At 38.5% G+C, this 24,120-nt stretch overlaps 1 protein-coding gene across 2 annotated transcripts in view; it reads right to left on the reverse strand.

The window, feature by feature from the left end:
• Positions 1-8,908: 8,908 nt before the first annotated feature.
• LOC139152182 (THO complex subunit 4-like) overlaps positions 8,909-24,120 on the reverse strand; it is a 50,159-nt gene continuing 34,947 nt past the window's right edge. The window contains exons 5-6 of one of the 2 annotated variants that reach the window (XM_070725303.1): positions 20,742-20,883; positions 8,909-11,971 (exon numbers count right to left, since the gene is read on the reverse strand). In XM_070725303.1, the coding sequence (XP_070581404.1) occupies positions 11,957-11,971; positions 20,742-20,883 (157 nt within the window). In that variant the 3' untranslated portion in view covers positions 8,909-11,956. The remainder of the gene's footprint in view (positions 11,972-20,741; positions 20,884-24,120) is intronic. The other variant, XM_070725304.1, reaches the window with a different exon arrangement.

The following is a 24,120-nucleotide window of genomic DNA, read 5'->3' on the forward strand; positions in this document are numbered from 1 at the left end:
TAGTACTTAATCGACAGGATGCTGCCAAACATTTTTGCATCCTATCCTAACACTGACAGATAATCACCGGTACCATATTTCATTAAGTTTGATGCAGTACTTTGGACATTCACCCTAAAAACAAAAATCAATTATGTAAATGCAAACTAGTAATTAATTTATATATATATATGATACCCCTACGTGTCATTGATTTGTATTTAAAACACTATGAGATCAAAATCTGTACCAAGTTTCATCAAATTTAACGCAGTATTTGTGGATTATCACTCTAATTAGGAAAGTTCATTACATATGCAATTACACATTAATTAACTTGACACTGATAAATGTCTTTTTCACTGTTAAAGCAATGTGAGCTTAACATCTGTACCAAGTTTCATGAAATTTGATGCAGTATTTCTTGACATATCAGACTAATTACGAAAATTCAATAATTGACATGATACTGCTACATGCCGTTAAACAAATTGATGTGCATATGTATGACATAGGTCAATGTCCTTGTGCCAACTTTGAATGATACTAGTGGAAATATGTCAATATAGGTCAATGTCTTTGTACCAACTTTGAATAAAATCGGTTGAGATGTGCCCGAGTTATGGCTCTGGTTCATGAAAAAATCATAACAAAATGGCTGCACTGTGGCCATATTGGATTGTATCACAAAACAAATCAATGTGGATGTGCATAACATAGGTCAATGTCCCTGTACAAACTTTGAATATAATCGGTTGAAACGTGCCTGAGTTATGGCTCCAGACATGAAAAAATTGTAACAAAATGTCCTACATGTGGCCATATTGGATCATATTGTGAAACAAATTGAAGTGCATATGTATGATATTGGTCAATGTCCTTGTACCAACTTTGAAAAATACCGCAATTATTCGGTGTCGCTCACATTTGATCAGAATTGGTATATACCAGTATGGGTACCAAAGATCAACAATACATATTGTTTCTATCTGTTAAGTGCAGGAAAATTCTACGCTGATGTTATGACAATGATTCTGCACAGTACAACCAGAAAAACAACAAGAAATATTTAAACCAGCAAAAAAAGAATGACAAAAGTAAATAAGGTCTGAAACTTTAGGTACTGGAGTTCAACTTTAGCAACATGCATAGCAGAAACAGTTAGTCCCTCTTAGTTGGACCATAGACAGTCTTCCCCCCTCTACTGTCTATGGTTTGATCTGGTCTGTTAATATGTAACAGTTCATAAACAATGACAGGAAATGACTCAAGCCTGTTTCAGACTCTGGCCATCACTCCTGCACATTTGCAGGATTTCGCTTTTTCTTACCTCATATGCACATTTTTGACACTGACAAGTTCATTTGAACAAATTCACATCTCAACCCCTGCATCTACCTGTACACCAAATACTGAGATGGTAGCTTTGGCGGTATGGGAGCCTTTGTGTGTGACGGACATACATCCGCACATACCCACAAATATACAGACCCCACTTAGACTCATCATATAAGCTCTTTTTGGTATTTATATACAAAACCAAATATGAGCTGATAAAATCAGTTGAGATGTGCCTGACTTATGGCTCCGTACATGAAAAATACCGCAATTATACGGTGTCGCTCAAATTTGATCAGAATTGGTACATACCAGTATGGGTACCAAAGATCAACAATACATGTTGTTTCTATCTGTTCAGTGCAGGAAAATTCTACGTTGATGTTATGATAATGATTTCTGCACAGTACAACCAGAAAAACAACAAGAAATATTTAAACCAGAAACAGAATGACAAAAGTAAATAAGGTCTGAAATTTTAGGTACTGGAGGTGACTTTAGCAACATGCATAGCAGAAACAGCTTAGCCCCTCTTAGTTTGAGCATAGACAGTCTTTCCCCCTCTACTGTCTATGGTTTGAGCAGGTCTGTTAAAGGGACATTATTTGTATCTTTTGACTTTTTTTTCATTTTTTCGATGACTGAAATCCCTGGTCAAATCAATAGGAGACCTAAATTGTGACTATAGTGGACGGCTTCAAGGATATGTAAAACGTGACCTTCTTGCTCTTTACGGCAAGGTTCAATGTTGGTAAGGGCGTCCCCGCGATTTGAACCAACCGCCATTATTGAACCAAAGCACATGACCAATATTACTACGCATACGTCAACCATCAAAGTACAGCTGGAACGTGAACGGTGCACACCAACTTCAGCACAATGGAAATCGAGGAGCACACGGCGCATAAACAAATGCACGTCTCACAAACTACTGTCAAATAGTGAAACTAGCAGGGCATTATGCTTGTAAGTTTGATTTTAGTATCGATGACACGGACTGTAAAACAAATAAAATCATAGACGCAATTGGGTCAATGGTAAAACTAAAACGATGTCAGATTGCTGTGGTGATAGTGAAACAAGTACAGAGTAATTAAAAATGCATTTTCTGTGCATTTGATCATTAGCAAATCTTCGTCAACTTTTAAGATTTTTAGGGCATTTTCTTGCCATTACGTTGGTTCGTTTTACAAACACGACATGATCACTTGTTGAACTTCGAAACATTGCACTCGGACTGAACAGTGCACGGTGTAGCATCGGTGACATCGTGACACCATGCCGGGCGAGTATACTGTCATTGATACTGCTCGCGATTGGAGTCACCTCTCGACACACAAGGTCTGTTGGAATGTTGTTATTCTCTGTGCATCGTGTAATTAAATTAAATCTATCAGTTGAATCGCATTTCGAACCATAAGTGAGTACTGTCGCAATGACAGTTGCCGAGACTCTGGTACGTCGCTTACGCCCGCCTCCGTGTCTCCGACCCACTCCCAAAAGTGGGCTTTGCGTAAGTTTGGAAGCGCAGCTGAGCACATCGTGTACCTAAGCCCTGCGTACAGGTCAGTGTGTTCCCAGCGTATAATCGGCCTCCACGCCATATAACGCCGGGAACACAGTCCTGTACGCATGCATGGCTAATCGTGTACCCAGGCGAGGTGGGTGTGCTCGAAAACGAAACTCAATGCAAGCTTGGGATTAAAAATGGGTTGTTTTTGGCGGAGAAACTGCACGCCGCAACCGAGGTGCTGCCAGCGATTTGGCACAGCCCTGCCACGCAGAGCTGGCTAAGTTCACCCAACAATTGCATGTACATGATGTACGTGTCAGTCGCCAAAGTACATTGCTTCAATTTCGCGATCACCTCGACAATAACGTGACTGTCTACTGAAGTTTATCCCTTCATTTTACTCTGTTTCCACATTTCTATGCCCACAGGCTTTGGGCAAGTCTACAGCATATGGAGGAACAAACAAGATGAAAAAAATCCGCCACTATTATAGGCCTTGTCGTCGACTTCTTGCAGCTTGTAGGCATTTGAAATGCCCATTATAAAATGTGCTCTCTAGCAGCAAAGAATAGTGTATCTAAGAGCAGGATTTGGCCGTCAAGAGCTCCATGAAAAACTGACCGTCAAAATGTAACTGAGCAAACGGCATCGGTAATAGCGAGGGAATCCTGAAACTGCTCTACTGCGCTTTCAACTTTCACTTCGCGTGGTTTATTTTTTTACACGCGGATGCTTACAGCGGCCCAGATAGCAGTTAGCAGTGTGGTCTGATCGCAGGTATGAGGGTCAACCTTGCCAACTCTGAGGTTAAAAGTAGCCCTGCCTAAACCTCAGACCCAAGGTTTTTCTACACAGTGTACGCAAACGGGATGGAAGTTGTCTATGGTCGACTGTTCTTTAGACATCTTTCAGTAAGTCGGACAACATTATCAACAGCTCGTTTGCAACAACATAAGGTCAAAGGATAAAAATAATGTCCCTTTAATATGTAACAGTTCATAAACAATTATGACAGGAAATGACTCAAGCCTGTTTCAGTCACTGGCATGCCATCACTCCTGCACATTTGCAGGATTTCCCTTTTTCTTACCTCATTTGCACATTTTTGACACTGACCTGTTCATTTGAACATCGTTACATCTCAACCCCTGCATCTACCCGTATACCAAATACGAGATGGTAGCTTTGGCGGTATGGGAGCCTTTGTGTGTGATGGACAATTACATCTGCACATACATACCCACATACATACATACAGACAATACAGACGCCTGCACCGACTCATCTGATATAAGCTCTTTTTGGTATTTATATACAAAACCAAATATGAGCTAAAAAATCGTAACAAAATGGCTGCCATGCGGCCATATTGGATCGTATAACAAAACAAATCAATGTTGATATGCATGACATAGGTCAATGTCCTTGTACCTGGCAACATTGAATAAAATTGGTTGAGACGTTCCTGTTTATGGCTCCGTACATGAAAAAATTGAAACATAATGGCCGCCATGCCGCCATATCGTGAAACAAATTGACGTGCATATGCATGATACAGGTCAATGCATGTTCTTGTACCAACTTTGAATAAAATCGGTTGAGACACTGCCTGAGTTATGGCTCCGTACGTGAAAAAATTGTAACAAAATGGCCGCCATGCGGCCATACGTGGTCATATCGTGAAACAAATTGAAGTGCATATGTATGATAGGTCAATGTCCTAGTACCAACTTTGAATAAAATCGGTTGAGATGTGCCTGAGTTATGGGTCCGTTCATGAAAAAATCGTTACAAAATAGGCCGCCATGCAGCCATATTGGATCGTACTATCACAAAACAAATCAATGTTCATATGCATGACATAGGTCAATGTCCTTGTACCAACTTTGCATAAAATCGCTTGAAACTTGCCTGATTTATGGCTCTGTACATGAAAAGATTGAAACTAAATGGCTGCCATGCGGCCATATTGGATCATATTGTGAAACAAATTGATGTGCATATATGTATGACATAGTCAATGTCCTTGTACCAACTTTCAATGAAATCGGTTGAGATGTGCCTGAGTTATGGCTCCGTACATGAAAAAATCGTAACAAAATGGCTGCACGGCAGCCATATTGGATCGTATCACAAAACAAATCGACGTGCATATGTAAGACGTATGAAGTAATCCTTGTACTAAGTTTGAATGAAATCGCTCAACGTATCTTTGAGATATCTGCGTAAATGGACGGACGGACGGACGCGGACATGACCAAGCGTATAAGTCCCCCCGGACGACTAAAAATCAGAGCGCTTTTCCAAACATAGGTTTGAACACGGACAGTGGTTTGAAGTATCATACCAAAAACTACAGAGAGCTACGAAATGTCCAACCTGTCAGAAAGCCTTGTTTCAGAGTACAAGAATGTTCTGGAAACCAAAAGTGATGCACCATGTGTTTTCATTCTCTAAAGTCAGTAGTATTTAGTAATATGTGACTTGAATACTTGTCTTGGCAAGTAGTATAAATTGGGCTTGTCTACAAGCTGTAACTTTTACAACAGATAGGGAATGGCAGGTTTCAAGCAGATGCTTAGTAATATGGCTGAAGTTGGATTCATATAGGAGCCAAACCATGGAAGCTATAACAAAATTGGCTTAGCCCATTCCCATACCAGGCAAAATATACACAAATTATTTTTATCCCAACTTGGTAGAGCTCCATATTTATATGGGATCGATAATATATTCATTGCACTACATGCATAATTTCTCTTAAGTTTCAATGTCAACAGCCTTTGGGTAAAAATATTGGAAGTCTCTTCTCATAGTGGCTTATTTAATGGGTCCTATACAATAAAGAACACTTGATACTAAAATCATTAATTTTCATGAGGATTTAATTACATGTTTGATGTTTGAGATTTTCACTAGGAATTAAGTTTACTGTTTTTGCCAGTAAAACAATAGATTTTATTGTTATTTAACATTTTCACTGGGATTTAATTCAGGGGATTTTATGTTTCAGCGAAAATAGGATTAAATCCCAGTGAATAATTAATGCTTTTACAGTATGTTGTAACGCATCAGCAGTGTGATGAGAAACATTGTTGATTGCACAGCATTTGCGATGTGATATTATAGGAACATGGATTGCACAGCATTAGTAGTGTGATAGAAGGAACGTGGATTGCGCTGCATTAGTAGTGTGATAAGGAACGTGGATTGTGCTGCATTAGTAGTGTGATAAGGAACGTGGATTGTGCTGCATTAGTAGTGTGATAAGGAACGTGGATTGCGCTGCATTAGTAGTGTGATAAGGAACATGGATTGTGCTGCATTAGTAGTGTGATAAGGAACGTGGATTGTGCTGCATTAGTAGTGTGATAAGGAACGTGGATTGTGCTGCATTAGTAGTGTGATAAGGAACGTGGATGCGCTGCATTAGTAGTGTGATAAGGAACGTGGATTGTGCTGCATTAGTAGTGTGATAAGGAACGTGGATTGCGCTGCATTAGTAGTGTGATAAGGAACGTGGATTGTGCTGCATTAGTAGTGTGATAAGGAACGTGGATTGTGCTGCATTAGCAGTGTTAAGGAACATAGATTGCACAGCATTAGAAGTGTGATATGGATTGCACAGCATTAGCAGTGTCATAAGGTACATGGATTGCACAGCATAATACTGCCAATTTGTACTTCCCCATCATACGCTTGACTCGCGATCTGTAGAAACGCTGAGGCCGACCAGTTTGTTTTTTAGAGTAGAACGCCTTCTCGTTGTTTTCTGAATGTTCAACAAAATAACATCAAAAAACTAAAATTGGCATGCGTATAACAGCATCTGTTGACTGTGAAGAGAAAATGTACGCAATCATATGTAAGTGGCCGACCTCTCCCACTGGCCGAGTTGGTCGCCACGGGCACTGGCCTAGCCCTGCATACAGGTCTGTGCGTCCAGGCGTTATACGGCCTCCACATACACAGACCTGTACGCAGGGCTTGCACTGGCCGAGCTGTCAACTGGCCGACCTCTCTGGTTCAAATTTTGTTGCAGTCTGTGAGTGAGCGATTGAGTGAATCGGCTGCTTTCGGCCGAAAGTAGTTAGAAAAGGTAGTTTTTCGTGCGCGGTCCAAATCGGGACTGTGGTAGCTGTGTATATTCCGCCTTTTCAGTAGGGCTGTGGTACATGGTGGGAGCTAGTCTGGCAGAGACCCTGCGATTCGCGTTCTTCCCTGTTGGAACACGCGTGCGCCCTTCAGAGACGCGACGCGAATCCCAGGGTCTGGACGTTCTTGCAAGCGACCGGTCGGATTTCTGCCTGATCCGGATACTTTATAGAACTCCACACATCCGTTAATCAAACAAAAAATGACAAGTACCATAGCCAAATAAAATAAAAAATAAAAACATACCGCGTATATAAGTCTACCAGCTACTAGTATTCTCTCAGCCCCGTTAGATAGGTGTATCTTTTGACGTCACTACCCTTATGAATATTCATGTCCTTGCAAGAACCGACAGTCGCTGTGTCTGGCAGCGCGTGCTCACAGCTGCACAGCGTAGCCTTCGAATGCAGGCCCATCGTGGGCGCGCATAAAACAAGGCACAACGACTGTGGAGAGTCTAGGTGGGAGCACGCCGTAGATATGCCGGGAACACACAGCATCGTACGCAGTGCATACAGTGAGCAGCGCCCAGTGAATGACTTTGGCTGCTCAGCTCTACTGTTTAATACGTATACACTCCAGTACAATGTGTACAAGACAGCTGAGTGGCCAAAAAATTCTAGACTGGAATTTGAAAGTGCGTCGTGTTGTGTACTTGTCGCTGTAGATTTTGAACAACGATTGGACGTTTACAGCGATAAAACACCATCCCTCCACTGGAGAGACGGTGGATAAAAGCAAGAAGGGAACATGACTTTGCATCGACGCACTGGACCTCGCGATCACGTAATGTGCAATCTGATTGGCTGCTTCAAAGCGAGATTTGAACAAGACCTTCTATGGGAGTTGGTCAGATGTAGTGAGAGGCGACAGCAAGAGAAAACCGGGCAAGTACAGAGACGTCGCCGTACTCTACATCTGATTTTAATCAGATTGTGTGATAAGGAACATGGATTGCACAACATTAGAAGTGTGATAAGGAACATGGATGCACAGCATTAGCAGTGTGATGAGGTACATGGATTGCACAGCATTAGCAGTGTGATAAGGAACGTGGATTGCACAGCATTAGCAGTGTGATGAGGTACATGGATTGCACAGCATTAGCAGTGTGATGAGGTACATGGATTGCACAGCATTAGCAGTGTGATGAGGTACATGGATTGCACAGCATTAGCAGTGTGATGAGGTACATGGATTGCACAGCATTAGCAGTGTGATGAGGTACATGGATTGCACAGCATTAGCAGTGTGATGAGGTACATGGATTGCACAGCATTAGCAGTGTGATGAGGTACATGGATTGCACAGCATTAGCAGTGTGATGAGGAACATTATGGACTGCACAGCATTAGCAGTGTGATAAGGAACATTATGGCCTGCACAGCCTTGCAGCAAAGAAAGTTTAAAGGTCTTAGAGTATCACTTCCGGGGTATTTTAAATTCAAAATTTAGTAGAGTCAGTTTTTGCACTCTTTTGTACCTAAAAATATAAACTTTTCTATCCCAATTGAATTCCCTGTAAAATGAAGCATGATCACAGTTGATATAAATGGGTTTGTGCTAAACCATGGCAGTGAAAGGTTTAAACTACCCAGGTGCCATGGAAGACTGGCATACATGCCAATGTCCAACATCCCACAAGCAACTTAAAGAGAAACATTTATCAGAACTGCTCCTGTGCCAGTTTCTGGTTTAAAAACAATGTATTTTGTGCATGATATCTAGATGCACCTAATCACCATAGCTGCAACATTTAATATTATACTGTGTAGATTGTAACAGACATGTTTTAACTTTCATCAATCACCATTGTACCTTGGATACAGTGTTTATATTTGTCATATGGATCCCATATGACCTTTGAGTGCAGTTCCAACGACTGTATCCCTTTAAATAAGTTCAGACATGAAAACTGTGATGTTTAAGAAAAAAAACAATTTCATTTTAATATGTTACTTATGACTCTTTAAGAATGAAATACAAAACATCTGAAAGGCAATATCTCCTGTAAAATACATCATCTAGAGGCTACGGTAACAGAAAATACAGTCTTTGATGGGAGTACCATACATAGAGTAACAACTCATTATGCTACAGAATGGACGTTTGGAACAGTGTCTTCTGCCTCAGGATAACCTTAACTGTCAAATGATGAAAGAAATACAAAACATCTAAAAGGCAAATATCTCCTGAAAAATGTGTCATCTAGTGACTATTGTAACGGAAAATGTAGTCTTTGTTTGATAAGAGTATCCATAGACAGAATAACAACGCATAAGGCTATGTGATGGACGTTTGGAACTACATCTGCCAGCTAAGTAAAACCTTATTCATATTAAATTGGTAAACACATCTGAGAGGGAACTCTATGACAGGAAAGAGGTTACAGGCTGTAGCTATGGAAACAGGAAACTGAAGAATAAAAGTGATGTATTGTGGGTATATTGATTGTATTGTGAACACTATTGTGAAATGGAAACAGTAGGGTGTTATCTACACACTGGAGGACAAAGTGTAAGATGCAAAACACCATGTGAATAAATAGAAAATGATGGGCATTGAAAGGTTTAGCTTCAATAGAATGTACTTGAATTTAACCCTTTCAGGTCTAAACTCCATATATATTGAGGGGTAGCTCTGGTAAGTTACCAAAAAGCCATATCTGAAAGGGTGTTTTGATATGATAGCAGATAAGATGTCAATTTGAGAAAATTTTGCTTAAAAAACATCAAGAGCGGTTAGTATGAGAAATATCTGTGTAACGTTTAACAAACATGAACAGCTAAATTTGGTCTGGTCCACACGACAAACAAATGTGAATAACCTTTTGGAATGGGATTCAGTATTTATGGCAAGGCCAAATACAGGCTTGTGAGTCATTTTAGCAGAGTATCTGTTTGTTTACCAAAGACATCAATCACACTTGGAACCATAAAAGTATTACATGTCACTCTGACCTAATTACGATTGTCCATAGGTTCAGGGAAAAACACTCTTTGCATGTTCTGCATTCTTTCTTGAGAAGAAAAGGTATTAGGCAATCTCATCATCCTGAGAAAATGAAATTATAACAAAGACAGCATGGCCAATATGAAGTCAAAGAGTGTCTAACTGCTCTCCAAAAACCCAGTTTCTGCCATTTTCTTCCAGTGTGGATGACAGGGATAGTAATTGGACTAACTTCAATTGACAGTGTATAAAAGATTAATTAGTCTAGGAATGGTTGATCAAAAAGACATAACTGACAGTGTAGCAGCTCAAATATGAGGAAAAATGAGACAGATCAGTAAAATAAAAAACATTTCTGAGAATCGGTAATGTTTGGATGAGATATGTGGACTTATGACTTTTGATGACGACAAACAATGGAAAACTTTGAAAACTTCACTTTTTCAAAGGTCTAGATGTCATAGCAACCTCATCTTCAAACCATAAGCACAACGGCTTGCAACCAATTTCCTTTTGGCAGTGATCGTTGAAACCATTTATCATATACACAATGTTAATATTAGAAAACTGGAAAATATTGCATTTTGAGATAGGTTAATGACACTTGTCAGATTAGGGATTATTCTACATGTAACTTTCAATGACAAAAGAAATGTAGACGCTAACTTTAAGGTAAGTTAATAAAACTTAGCACAATGTTTTTGCCATACACAATTGAATTTAGAAGTCTTACTGTATACTTTGATGACTGATTGACTCTTGGAAGAACACCTTATTGATTGGAAGCCTGTTTGCTGGTCTCTGCTGTGCTATTCAAAATTGAAAATGAAGTTTATTAATGAATTTTCTTATCCACTGTTCTAATATTAGGAAAGTGAAAATGACCCCCATGGCTTAAAATGTTGAGAAAATTAATTTTCACTCCCATATGGTTTTGGTTCATACCACCAATGTTTTGCTAACCAAGGGCAAAAATCAATAAGATGGTGTGATTCAAACTCCTTACAACAATGTCTGATTTGATTCATGTTGTCTGCTCACAACCTATTGCTGATTTCAATATGGGTGTTTATTTTGGATTGAAAAAAATAATTCTATAGAGATCCTTTGGAACACTGTTTGTAACATTCTAAAAGTGTCTTATGCACATAATAGATATTCAATATTATTCAAACTGGCTATAAGGTTAATCAAGATGAAAATTTTCTTCATACAATTAGTTTTTCATAAAAAATGTTACTTGCAAGATCTTCACTAGTTCCAGTGATATAGGAATCTCAATGAAGTGAAGACTGGAGGAGTATACAATCAAGACTTCCAAATTCAATGCTGGATGACAAATATAGCTTTCAGAAGGCTATACATGCAAAACTCAAACATGAAAGCTTATCTCTTCAATAACAGTCACCATCTTATATGTATGATGATGTACTTCAAAATGGTGTTGAATGAAGCTGGTTCAAAATACTGTTACTTTGAAATGTCTAGCTAGCAGAACACTGGTGACCATACAAATGAGAAATTAAGTCTAAGTGCCATGTTGTTCCCTTGAGAATGTTAGGACAGACTCTGAAAACTTTCAACAATGTCAGCAAATTATTGGTTGGATTTCAACATTGCAATGCAAGTTCCAAACTACATGTTAATACAAAAGTAACCCCACACTAAAGATCACCTACAGGATCTAAGAGCTTGGAAACTGGTCATCACAATTCCAGAAAATGTTCAGAATACAACTATAAATATGACATTTCAAGCTGAATGTACACATGCCGCTTTTAAAAACACAAAGTGTGCGATAGAGACTCTCAAAACAACAATAAAATGAGAAGAGTACTTAGAAATTAATTCCAAAGTAGCTGATTACACAGACAAGTTGCACTCTAAAGTAAAATTTGGTTGTCACAAAAAGAAAGTTTGTATTTTCTGGTGATTCAGAACAATAATAATAATGTAATAATAAAGTAGTGATCAGGTATGTTACAAATAAAACAGTCAATAGCTCTTTATGATGCTTTCTTACTCTGTGTCCATCTGAAAAAGAAAACAAACGGTAACTGTATTTATTAAATGCATACACTTACACAATATTACTAAATCATCTTAAAGGTATTATTATCTCTTGACAAATGACAATTAAAAATTAGTAGCTGTCAAAAATCTGAGGGACAATGTCAAGCAATTTTGCAGACAAATGAGGAAGCATTGTGGCAAAGTAGGTAATGTGACAGCCTAACAACCAGACAGTAGTGAGTTTGAAATCCAGTTATAGCAAGGATAGCAGACCCATGATCAGAGGACAGTGAGTTTGAGACTAAAGTGAGGAAGTGGAGCACTTTATTTTAAATGCTTCAAATGATAGGATGTGATGGGTACCACATCCTGTACATTGGTTAATGTCACACAATAAATTGGATGATTACATAATACAAACATACATACGTATACACATACATAAAGACACTACCAACTTCAGCTTATACAATAACCTCACATTGGTATACCAATTGTGAGCTAAAGAAGAATAGATAATAGATTTTAGATTTTTGCCACTGGGGGCACTGCTTTTAACCCTTGATTTAGCCAGAAGTAAGGGTTACATCTACTTATAAAATTCATGTGACATGAAATATAAACTGCTGAAGCTTTTTCCAACATCAGTTTTATTCACAGTTGACTGATTGAATTGAGTTGATCAATTTATACTTATCATACCCATCCAACTGACTGGCTTTCCGATCACATTACTATACATGATGTGAAACCAATGTGAAGGGCATTGCCATCAAATGGTGTGAAACCTACATGCAGGACTGGTAGCACTGGAATTACACAACATTGTGTACCTGAAGCCTCTCCATCATCAACTTTTTGACAATTTTTTATCATTTTCAACATTTCCAATTGTGTATCAAGCCTGAAAGATGGCTTTTTTCATTATCTACATGTTAAACCTTTCTTGCAATCAAACATGTAACCTTTATTGCTTTTAAGGTGCTGTTGCACATAACACAGCATTCTTTGCTCAAAATTACTTTTTTGGAAAAATTAATTCAATTTTCGTAGCCAAAATTAAATATCAGTAGGGTTAACTTTTAGCATGACAAGCAATCATTTTTTTTTATGAGAACGAAGGGCAAATTTACGCACATCACCTGATTTCCTGGCTTCTGTTTCCCGTTTTCAACGGTTCAAAAAAATTAGCTCCACTATGGCCGGGTCAAATTTTGTGAAATTTTCACTTCATTGTTCTTTCAATACTATATAACAAAACAATTTGTTTGGCAATAAAATTGTCACATTTGGAATAAGATTCATTTCAATTTCGCTTATCATGATTTTAAGGTAGCTAAATACCTTTTAGACACTTTCAGATTTTTATTTTTTCTCAATTGAACACGTCCCAAACCCCAATTAAGTATACATTTTCTGAAAACCCTGATATAGAGCTATCCGACCAAGCACAGTACACGGTCATTATTTGCATAAGAGTCACGTGACAAGCGTTTTGCTGAACCTTCCAAAAACCGGTTTTTCCCGCCTTATACGAACACACTGCAGGATTTCCGAAACATGTTTTGATACTTCTACGCTACATCATTTGATAATTAAACGTGCACGAGCCTCAACACGGGCATACTTTGTTACCTAGTGATGATGTCGGCCGGGAATGACAGTTGTTCAGAGAAAAAGTCCCAGGAAAATAAAATAAATCGCGGAAAACTACCAATTTTTGGAGCCTTGCGTGTCGACACATCGCCACAGCGAATGGCTTCAGTGGGGAAAAACAATTACGTCAGCAGTCATTACTGATAGCGGGCGTGTCCTAAATTCATATGTAGATAAGCTTGTTTACATTCCCCAGACATTGCAGAACCGTAGACTTGATAGTGTACTATCGCACTAGTTGCAGAGTTAATTGTAGGACGCGCCATTGCGCAATAAAATCTTGAATGGCCCTCATTTCTACGTTTGATGCGCCACTAAGGGCGCAACATTCTATGAATGGGTCGATCACGCAGAGTTCACATAGTTCATACATTCGCGTAGCTCCCCGAAGGTCATTACCTCAGTCATAGTGTGACATGTAAAACGATTCAGTTACCCATCGACCTTTGCAATTACCCACTACAGCATATATGGTGGTACATAGGAAGCTCGGTAGAAAGGACTGGTGTAGGGGCAACGCTGCATGTGGCATGGCCGATGAATATAAAACAACGGCACTGGCCGCTGTGTAATGGTGGAAAGCTACTCGACACTCGGATTTTTAACGCCGGTATAGTTGATGAACCAAGGATGATCGGGCAGTCACTTAAATTGAAGCGTTTGCAACGTCTACCGTCAATACAAACGAATCGTTGAACACTGCAAGGAAAACATCCATGATCGTTTTGAAGAGCAACACATTTTATATGTAGGTCGGACACATCTCGTTTTCCAGAGTAGTCAGGTCTTTGCATAGAACACCGCTGTGTAAAACCCTTTGGCCAGAACCAATGATCGTAAATTTGCTAATACATACGAGTTATGTTTAAAAGTTGATGTACCGATCACTTTATTTAGGTCGTACGGGTTACACTCTCATGCTGTATCAGTGTATGAGTAATTGTCGATGCGTGCAAATCAAGGGCCACACTCGGAGAAATCCTACCGGTGCGCTAAGCTTTGATCATCATCGTTTCCACAGTCAAAATCACAGTCCTTAGCAATTTGTACAGTTGTTCAAGTCCGACATACCAATAATTAATCACATAAGTCACGTAAACAATTGAATCAAACCAAACGGTTTGCTGTTGTTACGTATAGGGGACAACTTTACAGTAGGCTTGGTTGGTTGCGGGGTGCCCGATCTCCAGTATTCCCCTTTTCTTGACTTGATAGACTATAGTATTTTCTGCAGAAAATTCAAGGTTTTTACATGTGTGATGATGATGGCCCCCGACTTTCTAAAAAGGCCCCCTTGGGACAGGAGTTGGGGCCCACAGTGGCCCATTGTTTTTAAATCCTAGAATGAACGCTGTAATTGTTTATCTAACATTGCGAAAAAGACGTCAACCACCGTAAAGCGGCGTGTGCAGGCTCCGACCAACCCTAAGCAAAGAGTGATAAAATGTCGCACTGCTGAGAAATCGTCGTTGACACGATGTCTTTACCACACTGAGAAAAGTAGTGTCAATGATGACACTGTGCTCCTCGTGCATTTGGCGGCAGGAATGCAAGGAGAGAGGTTTTGGGAATGTTGCTGAGAAAGATGCAAAGAAAGGGTTGAAATGTGAAACTAATAAAACTTATTGTTTTTTAGCAGTGAGCGTCTAGCTTGGTAAACGTGCCATCTCGCACATGAAGGCAAAAAAACATAATTTTCACATGTCCACCAAACTTGGAATTTGCATAGATCAACATGGATCATCCAAATTGATTTATCTGCAAGATTTGGTATGTTCCTTGCTACAAAATTCTGACATGATTGAATTATAACAGTAAAACATGCATGCATGACTGGACAATGTGGACTGTGTATTGCATGCCGTGATGATGGATGATTGGACGACAGCACTGCATCAGAGAACTGTAGTTTAAAACTAAAATATACTTTCTTCGTGTCATTGCATAGCCTTGATTTTCTTTGGATATTGAATGGACACATTTATTAAAGACGTCACTTTAGCTTGTCAATGACAGTGAATTGATTTTTTGCAGAAACTTGATCGGTCCAGCCAAGTACACATGCTTACTCATAACAGCTGGACCGCGATGATCACAACATTGTTTTGTGATATCCCGATACAAAATTAAAATATTGATTAATATGTTGTATTGACTATAAAGTTCCAAATGTTTCTTTGGATGTTGAAACATGTTAGCATAGTGTGTCACAAATCAACACACCAAACAGCGATATTCATGTAAGAACCTGCTTGATTTCCATGGACTTTCTGGTCGCCCATCACACTGGTATGCCTGTTTCCCCTCTGGCTTCCGAAAATACTTAGTAAATTTACAAAGTCAGTCTCAAAAGCTTAAGTAAATATCTAAATGTGTAAGTAAACTGGGAATTTGCAAAGTGAGACACTGTACAAGCAAAAAGCAACATCTATTATGGGCTACACTGAATGATGGTACAAACACAAATACTTCATTTAATAACACCTTTATTGTCATCCTTCGATCAAATCTCAGGTTCAGACAGAGCTTTCACAAGTTTCAGACAAATCTACAAATGTGCACTGTCTCTAGCTAAAGCAAGACAGCAGTTGCCATTCTCCTTCATTTGAGCATGTTTCAACACCAACTGTTGTCTTTTGCGATAGAGGTGCAACCTATATAATCATGTCTCCCCTTTTGCACCATTCATACATCATGACATGTCATTCTCTGTCATGCTAATGCCACATTAGAGTTATCTGAAAGAGAAATTAAATCTGATTTTAGCAAACAATATAACATGAAAAGTAGACATCACATGTCAAAATAAACTTTATCAATTCAAGTCAACAGTCTTGAAAATATGAGACATAGAAATACAAATGCAAAGCTTGTACAGATGAATTAGAAAACTCATTCAAGTTATTCGTTGTAGAAAGTGCCAGTCTTGTCCCACACTCTCACGAACATTCAGAAGTAATAAGTGAACATTTACAGTGGTCATAAACAGTGATAAGTAGTAATATGCCAAGCCAAAAAATACTGTATTTACTATTACTAAATATGGATGACTGCAGAAGTTTCATATGAATTCACTGACATCGCCAAATTATGGTACAAATTATAAACAAAATTTTGATTGACTTTGTCAGAAATGATTTCATGTTCCTATCATACTTTGAATTACAATGCACTTTCAATACTATATAGTGTCACTTGCATCGCATGAAATACCTCTCGGTAGTCGTGTTAGTTCAACCATGGTGTTCACATGACACAGTCTCATAACACAGCTCACTATATGTCCCAGATACCTTTGATGAGTGACCTATTTGAGCCGCTTGATTTTCAAAGTTGCTGCTGACATGTACAGTATGCATATAGGTACAACTTTGTGTACTGACCTTCAATGTTCAGTTCCGTTTCTGTATCCTCTTAGGGCTTCTTTGTGTCTGTTATCTTGTTTTCTAAGCTATCTGCTTTGTTTCCACTCTCGTCTTACTTGGTATACACAGCTGTAGTCCGTCTACGTTTGGAAAATTCCAACAGAAAATGGCCAGCCGATCCTTATGTACTTGCATGCTTGATAAAACTTACTGAGGAATAGTAGTTTTGTTTGGGCATTTTCTATTCGCCAAAATACTTACAGAAATCCACTCCTGACCAATCAAATTTGATGTTACGAAACAATGGAATTTTCTATCGTGGCTGAGGTTAGGGGGTCTTACATGGCTCATTTACTGTAAGTTTGTCCGAAAACTGAGGTCATCCGAAAACTGTCACACTGAGTGTAGTACTTTGACAGCCGTACCGCGGCTACTTACTAAATATCTGTTGAAAAGAGTGCTAAATATCGTTGTTTTTCAGGTCAACAAGTGATTGAATAAAAAAAAATGTGTCACGAAATGGTAAAGCAACAACTGATAAATAAGTAACTTTTCTCAACAGTAAGTTGAAGTTGAAACGCCTCGCCTGAAAGATAATTTCATCCCGTTTCACAGAAACTGACTGCGTTTTTGAGCGCTACGAATGATAGGTCCGGGGAATCCCCGCGAAAATAGCTCACACTGGTCCAAAACATTGATTCAGCTTGTCAAAAATATTTTTTGTAGATAAATAATTACATTTCTTATTTTTTTATTTCGTTTGTTAATTTAAAGTCATTTTAATGTTTTTAGATGCTTTAAAAAAATTCAAAACCCGCTAAAAAGCGACTATTTGGCCAAAATTCAAACGAAAAACACGAAAACCACGCTCGAATCATGGGCTATTTCTGTATGAATACCCTCAGTCTCTTTACACTTCATTACACTCTAATGCGAAGAAACGTGTACGCTGTACACAGGTCCCGTGGGCTAAAAATAGCCAGGTGAAAACACGGCGGCCACTAGCCACTCTCGCCGATGTACGATTTTTGCATCGCAATTTTTCATTCATTTTCGTTCGTATGACTTTGAAACTCAAGGAAACGACTGAGAAGAAAGGGTTACCTTGAATTATTGAGGTATTTGCTGATAATTTGCCAAATTAAGCGAGAAAATACACTACGAAAATTCCCACACACTTACACACTGAGCGTTTTCAGCATACAGACTGAGGTTTCTTGCACGATCGCGCCGATGAAATGGGAAGCTGAAATTTTCGCTCGTAATTTTACTAACTGGCATTAAAAAATTGTAAATCCACTCAAAAATTCGTATTTTTGACATATTGTAAACCCATGAGGAACGTAATTCATTCTCCCCTGCACAGTATAAAGGAGATCGGAACGCCTTGTCAGACAAAGACCACAAACAAACGCAAGATCAATAGTTTTCACATGTCCGTCCACCAATCACGTAATTTACACTGACAGGACAAAAAAACAAATTGTCCATACCTCTATTATTATAACAAGGCATACTCAATGATTAAATTCATCATATTATAATAATATTATGCTATCTTTGGTTTCTTTCTGCGATAACACAACTTCAGCCTCGCATTTCCGACCACCAGAAAAACACGACCCCTATTTAAAAGTCAAACCGGCCCGATTTCACAATGACATCAGCTTATGAGCGTCGATCAACACCCGCGTATATCACTGCCCTTTCTGTACACGAAGGCAAAAAGCATTACACGCCCACCTCAAGATATCCACCAAACTTTGACATCGTTCAACAATATCATGCTAAATTTGGAAACAATTTATCCACGATTTTACGATTGTACCAGCATAACCTACACAGCAGTTTGCCGGCTGGTGGGGCTTCGACCTGCACGGTGCAGTGCACGGTATCTATATCCTCGAGACGGTATTCTAACCACAAACCACGGTCCTTAAAAAACGCAAGATCAATAGTTTGACATTTCCAGCAATGTCGTTATTTACACTGACGGGACAAAAAACTTCAAAATTGATATGGCATGGACGTCGTTCTAACGTCTAGTCTATCGCGTTTTCTTGCAAACAGCGTAACGGTACGCAGTCGGCAGGCCGGTGGGGCATCGACTTCCGGGTTCTACCTCCACGGTGCACTATATCACCGAGAAGGTATTCTCACCACAAACGCAAGATCAGTAGTTTTTTACACTGACAGTTCAAAAAGCTTCAAAATTGATCGAGCATTGTCTATTGCATTTGCTTCGACCCCCGGGTTCAACCTGCACAGTGCACGGTATCTGTATCCCCGAGAGGACTTCCTCACCACAAACGCAAGATCGATAGTTTTCACAGGTCCACTACACTGACGACAAAAACACTTCAAAATTGATCGAGCATAGACGTTCTAACGTGAATGCATTATTGTCTATCGCATTTCCATGTAGGCCAATACACACACACGTACGCTCTAACTTTCATTTTATTATTATTTCATGTACACAACACTCTCGCGTTTCCTTCTCGAGGTAATTTCGTGGTGGCAATAAATATAAGTAGCACAGTGTGATCACGTGGTGTGACAAAATAGTTTTACGGAAGCTGTTGACAGTGTGATCACGTGGTGTGACAAAATAGTTTTACGGAAGCTGTTGACGGAAGTGACATCACTTTTGCCTCTCCCAACTCTATAAGCTTCCTCAGTTACGTAACTTCGTCGCTAAAAATGACTTGCTGTCTGGTGTAGACTATGTCTGGAACTTTACGAATACTTGTTTATTGGACTAGGCTTCGACAAACATTTAATTACGATTTATTGTTTACAGACGGAAGTAATCCTTGTGTTTGGAGAAGTCACAGCACGTCATTATGTAAATTAGCTAGTGCCACGCACCGTTGTGTCACTCAAGGGGGATTATGCAAATAACGATGCAAACGTGTCCACAATGTTTACAAGAGCTCCCTAATTTAAACGGGAAAGCCACGTGCATTTGTTTTGATTTTTAAAAATCGTGAATTTCACGGAAACCATTCCCTATCTTGAACTGGCGACATATCTCAATTCTTGGTCTTACTTCAAGGCGTATTCTCAGAGAATTTTGAAAATTTGACAGAAAAATGAACGATTTGGTATTTAGCTACCTTAATCACTTTTTGAATGCAAGTCTTTCAAACCCCCGCCATTTAAAAATGAGAACAAGTAATGCAACACAAAATACTTTTTTTCTACACAAACTCTAGTTTCAAATGAGATGTTAAATTTCATAAAATAGTATCAAGTTTTTGATCTACTTGTTATCATTGTACCAAAAGAGTTTTTCTTTCTTCAAGTAAACTGTTTCTGCCATACTAAACTTAAGATTCTCTGCTTTTTGAAAAATATATTATGAGGGGTTTTCATGTCATCATTGACAATAATTTTGCAGCGAACAAAGTGTGTTGGTTAAGTGCAACACCATCTTAAGGACTTGCAGAGCTCTTTTGGATTAATGCAATTAAACTTAGATTTATGTACTACCTTTTTCCAGTCAATGAGTTCTAAGATTCAGTTCTTATTTGGGAATATCTGGTAAGCTCTGTCACACGGCCTCAAAAGACTTTCATTAACTAAACCTTAACCGGTAAAGTTCATATGTCATCACCACATCAAGTTGCTTCAACCAAACAAGGCATAACATGTCCTACATTTTGCATTTTAGGAAAGATTTGAATATTTTAAAGCCCCTGAAAACACAGATGCAGTTAACATGATTTTTACTGAATAAACCTTCTGTGAAATGGAATTCACTTTACCTTTGCATTATATGCATCTAGCTGTGCATCAAGTTCTTCAGCTGTAACTACAGGTTTACGTTGTTGTCCACCCCCTCGTCCACCCCTACCTCGCCCTCGACCTCTAGATCTGTTCACTCCTCTTGCCCCACGTGAATATCCCCTGTAGAGAAATGTAAAGTCATACAGATTATCTCTGCAACTATACTGCTGTTAGATCATATCCAACCATGGATATACCACAACACTTAACCCTTTGAGCCCTAAAGTCAATTTTTGTCACTAATAAAAAATATACCCCAGTCAATTTTTTTCAGATTTTTGCCAAAATTTTGATAAAAAACTGTAGCTGATGAAATGTGATGTCCATTTGGTCCAAAATTATCAGAAAATTACAGAAAAATTCATAAAATTAGTAAAATATTGCACTAAAATTTGGTGGCAAAAATTGCAGCACTCAAAGGGTTAAGCACTATCTTCATTCTTAACGTCATTGCCTCCTGCCATCATTATTTTCTGTACAACTGCAATCATTCCATAAACTAACATACATCCTTATTTGCCAGAAACAAATCATGTAATATTTCAAATTCATCTCATGCACGAGCTTCAGCACTTGTCAATTGGAATTAATTATGGATAATTGGATCTTCATTTTTTAAATTTTTCAAAAGTGTTAGGTGCCTTACAGCTGAATGTTGCAATATTACAAATTAATTATAAGTCATCGTTGATGACACAGTCCCCACTTGTTAATGGGTACTTTGATTACAAGTCCTCAGAGAGGATAGAGTCCTCTTTATTAGGTCTGTGATAAAAATACTGTGATAAAGAGGGCACTCAATGGCCAAGAATGAATTCCATGGTGATGAAAACATAAAACCAATTTAGGCCACTATCCTAAAGGTCATTAAATGAGTCAACTCGGAATTAGTTGACAGGATGTTGCAAAACATTTTTTCATACTATCCTAACACTAATAGATTATCACTGGTACCATATTTCATAAAGTTTAATGCAGTATTTACAACACTATGAGAGCAACATCTGATCGTCAAATTTGACGATGTATTTGTGGATATATCACTCTAATTAGGAAAGTTCATTACATATGCAATTACAAATTAATTAAAATGGCACTGATAAATGTCTTTTTCACTGTTAAAGCAATATGAGCTTAACATCTGTACAAAGTTTCATGAAATTTGATGCAGTATTTCTTGACATATCAGCCTAATTATGAAACTTCAATAGTTGACATAATACTGCTACATGACGTGAATCAAATTGACGAGCATGTATGAAATAGGTCAATGTCCTTGTACCAACTTTGAATGATACTGGTGGAAATATGTCTGAGTTATGGCTCAGTACATGAGAAAATCGTAACAAAATCGCCGCCACGCAGTGATATTTGATCTTACTGTTTAAAAAATCAACACGAATATGTATGACATAAGTCAATGTCCAGGTACAAACTTTGAATAAAATCAGTTGAGACTTGCCAGAGTTATGGCTCTCGACATGAAAAAAACCATAACAAAATTGCCACCATGTGGCCATATCAGACCATATCGAGAAACAAATCATCGTACATATGTATACTATAAGTCAATGTCCTTGTACCAACTTTGAATAAATTTGCTTGTGGATGTCTGAGTTATGGTTCAGGACATGGAAAATCGTAAAAAAAATGGCCACACAGCGGCCATATTGGATCATATCACAAAACAAATCGACGTGCATATATATGACATAGGTCAATGTCCTTGTACCAAGTTTGAATAAAATCGGTTGAGATATGCCTGAGTTATGGCTCTGTACATGAAAAAATCGTTACAAAATGGCCGTCTGGCGGCCATATTGGATCGTATCACAAAACAAATTGACGTGCATATCTATGACATTGGTCAATGTCCTTGTACCAACTTTGAATAAAATCGGTTGAAACATGTCTGAGTTATGGCTCTGTACATGAAAAAATCGTAATAAAATGGCCGCCTGGCGGCCATATTGGATCGTATCACAAAACAAATTGACGTGCATATGTATGACATATGTCAATGTCCTTGTACCAAGTTTGAATAAAATCGGTTGAGATATGCCTGAGTTATGGCTCTGTACATGAAAAAATCGTTACAAAATGGCCGTCTGGCGGCCATATTGGATCGTATCACAAAACAAATTGACGTGCATATCTATGACATTGGTCAATGTCCTTGTACCAACTTTGAATAAAATCGGTTGAGATATGCCTGAGTTATGGCTCTGTACATGAAAAAATCTTTACAAAATGGTCTGGCGGCCATATAGGATCGTATCACAAAAGAAATTGACGTGCATATCTATGACATTGGTCAATGTCCTTGTACCAACTTTGAATAAAATCTGTTGAAACATGTCTGAGTTATGGCTCTGTACATGAAAAAATCGTAACAAAATGGCCGCTTGGCAGCCATATTGGATCGTATCACAAAACAAATTGACGTGCATATCTATGACATTGGTAAATGATCTTGTACTAACTTTGAAAAATACCGTCAAGGACAGTGTGCTCACATTCGGTTTGAATTGGTAAATTCAAGAAATATTTAAACCAGAAAAACAAGAATGACAAAAGCAAATAAGGTCTCCAAAGGTCATCTTTAGGAACATGCATATCAAATTCTATAGCAATGGGACAAGCAGATCCTACATACATAAGCAAATGTCAACTAAAAATTAGCCAGAGAAGCTTGACAAAAAGAAAGGGTGGGACAGTGGGGAAAAAATAAAGAGTGGGAAAAATGTACAAGGGATCTGGGAAAAAAAAAGTAACGCTACCTCATCAATCTTCTATCCCCTACCCCCTCCTGAATATCAAATGTTCCACCCCTTACATAAGACCAGCTGGCATGGCAGGAAACGTATTTACAACCTTAGGGATGTTTTGATTAATGCTATGAGTGCTATCATTTGAATGTAAACAGCACTTAAATCAGTTACAGATAGTGAAATGCCTTCCACTGTGGGGGGATTACGACATCTGGAATTATCCTGGATCCAAATTTCTCATCAGTTCTTGTGTGTCTTACATGCAAAAGTTGCAAAAATTGGTTAGCAATGAAGAAATTTACCTCAGCTTTGTTTTCTGGATCAAATTTTACTACAAATTGATATTAAATATGACAAAATTATGTTCACAGCCTTCAAAACTCTCTCACAACATATCCTGGGTTGGTGTAGGTCATTTAAGGTCACAAAAGAAAATTGCCTAAAATATACAAATTTGGGGGTTTCCCAACACTTTGAGCAGAAAATTTATCTCATAACATCCCTCGGGACTTTTGTACCAAATTACAAAGCTATCAGACAAGTAATTTTGAGAACAAGTTTTCTTGACCAAAAATGACAAAATTGT

Source organism: Ptychodera flava, chromosome 15 (genome assembly GCF_041260155.1).
Source record: "Ptychodera flava strain L36383 chromosome 15, AS_Pfla_20210202, whole genome shotgun sequence".
Taxonomy (NCBI): domain Eukaryota; kingdom Metazoa; phylum Hemichordata; class Enteropneusta; family Ptychoderidae; genus Ptychodera; species Ptychodera flava.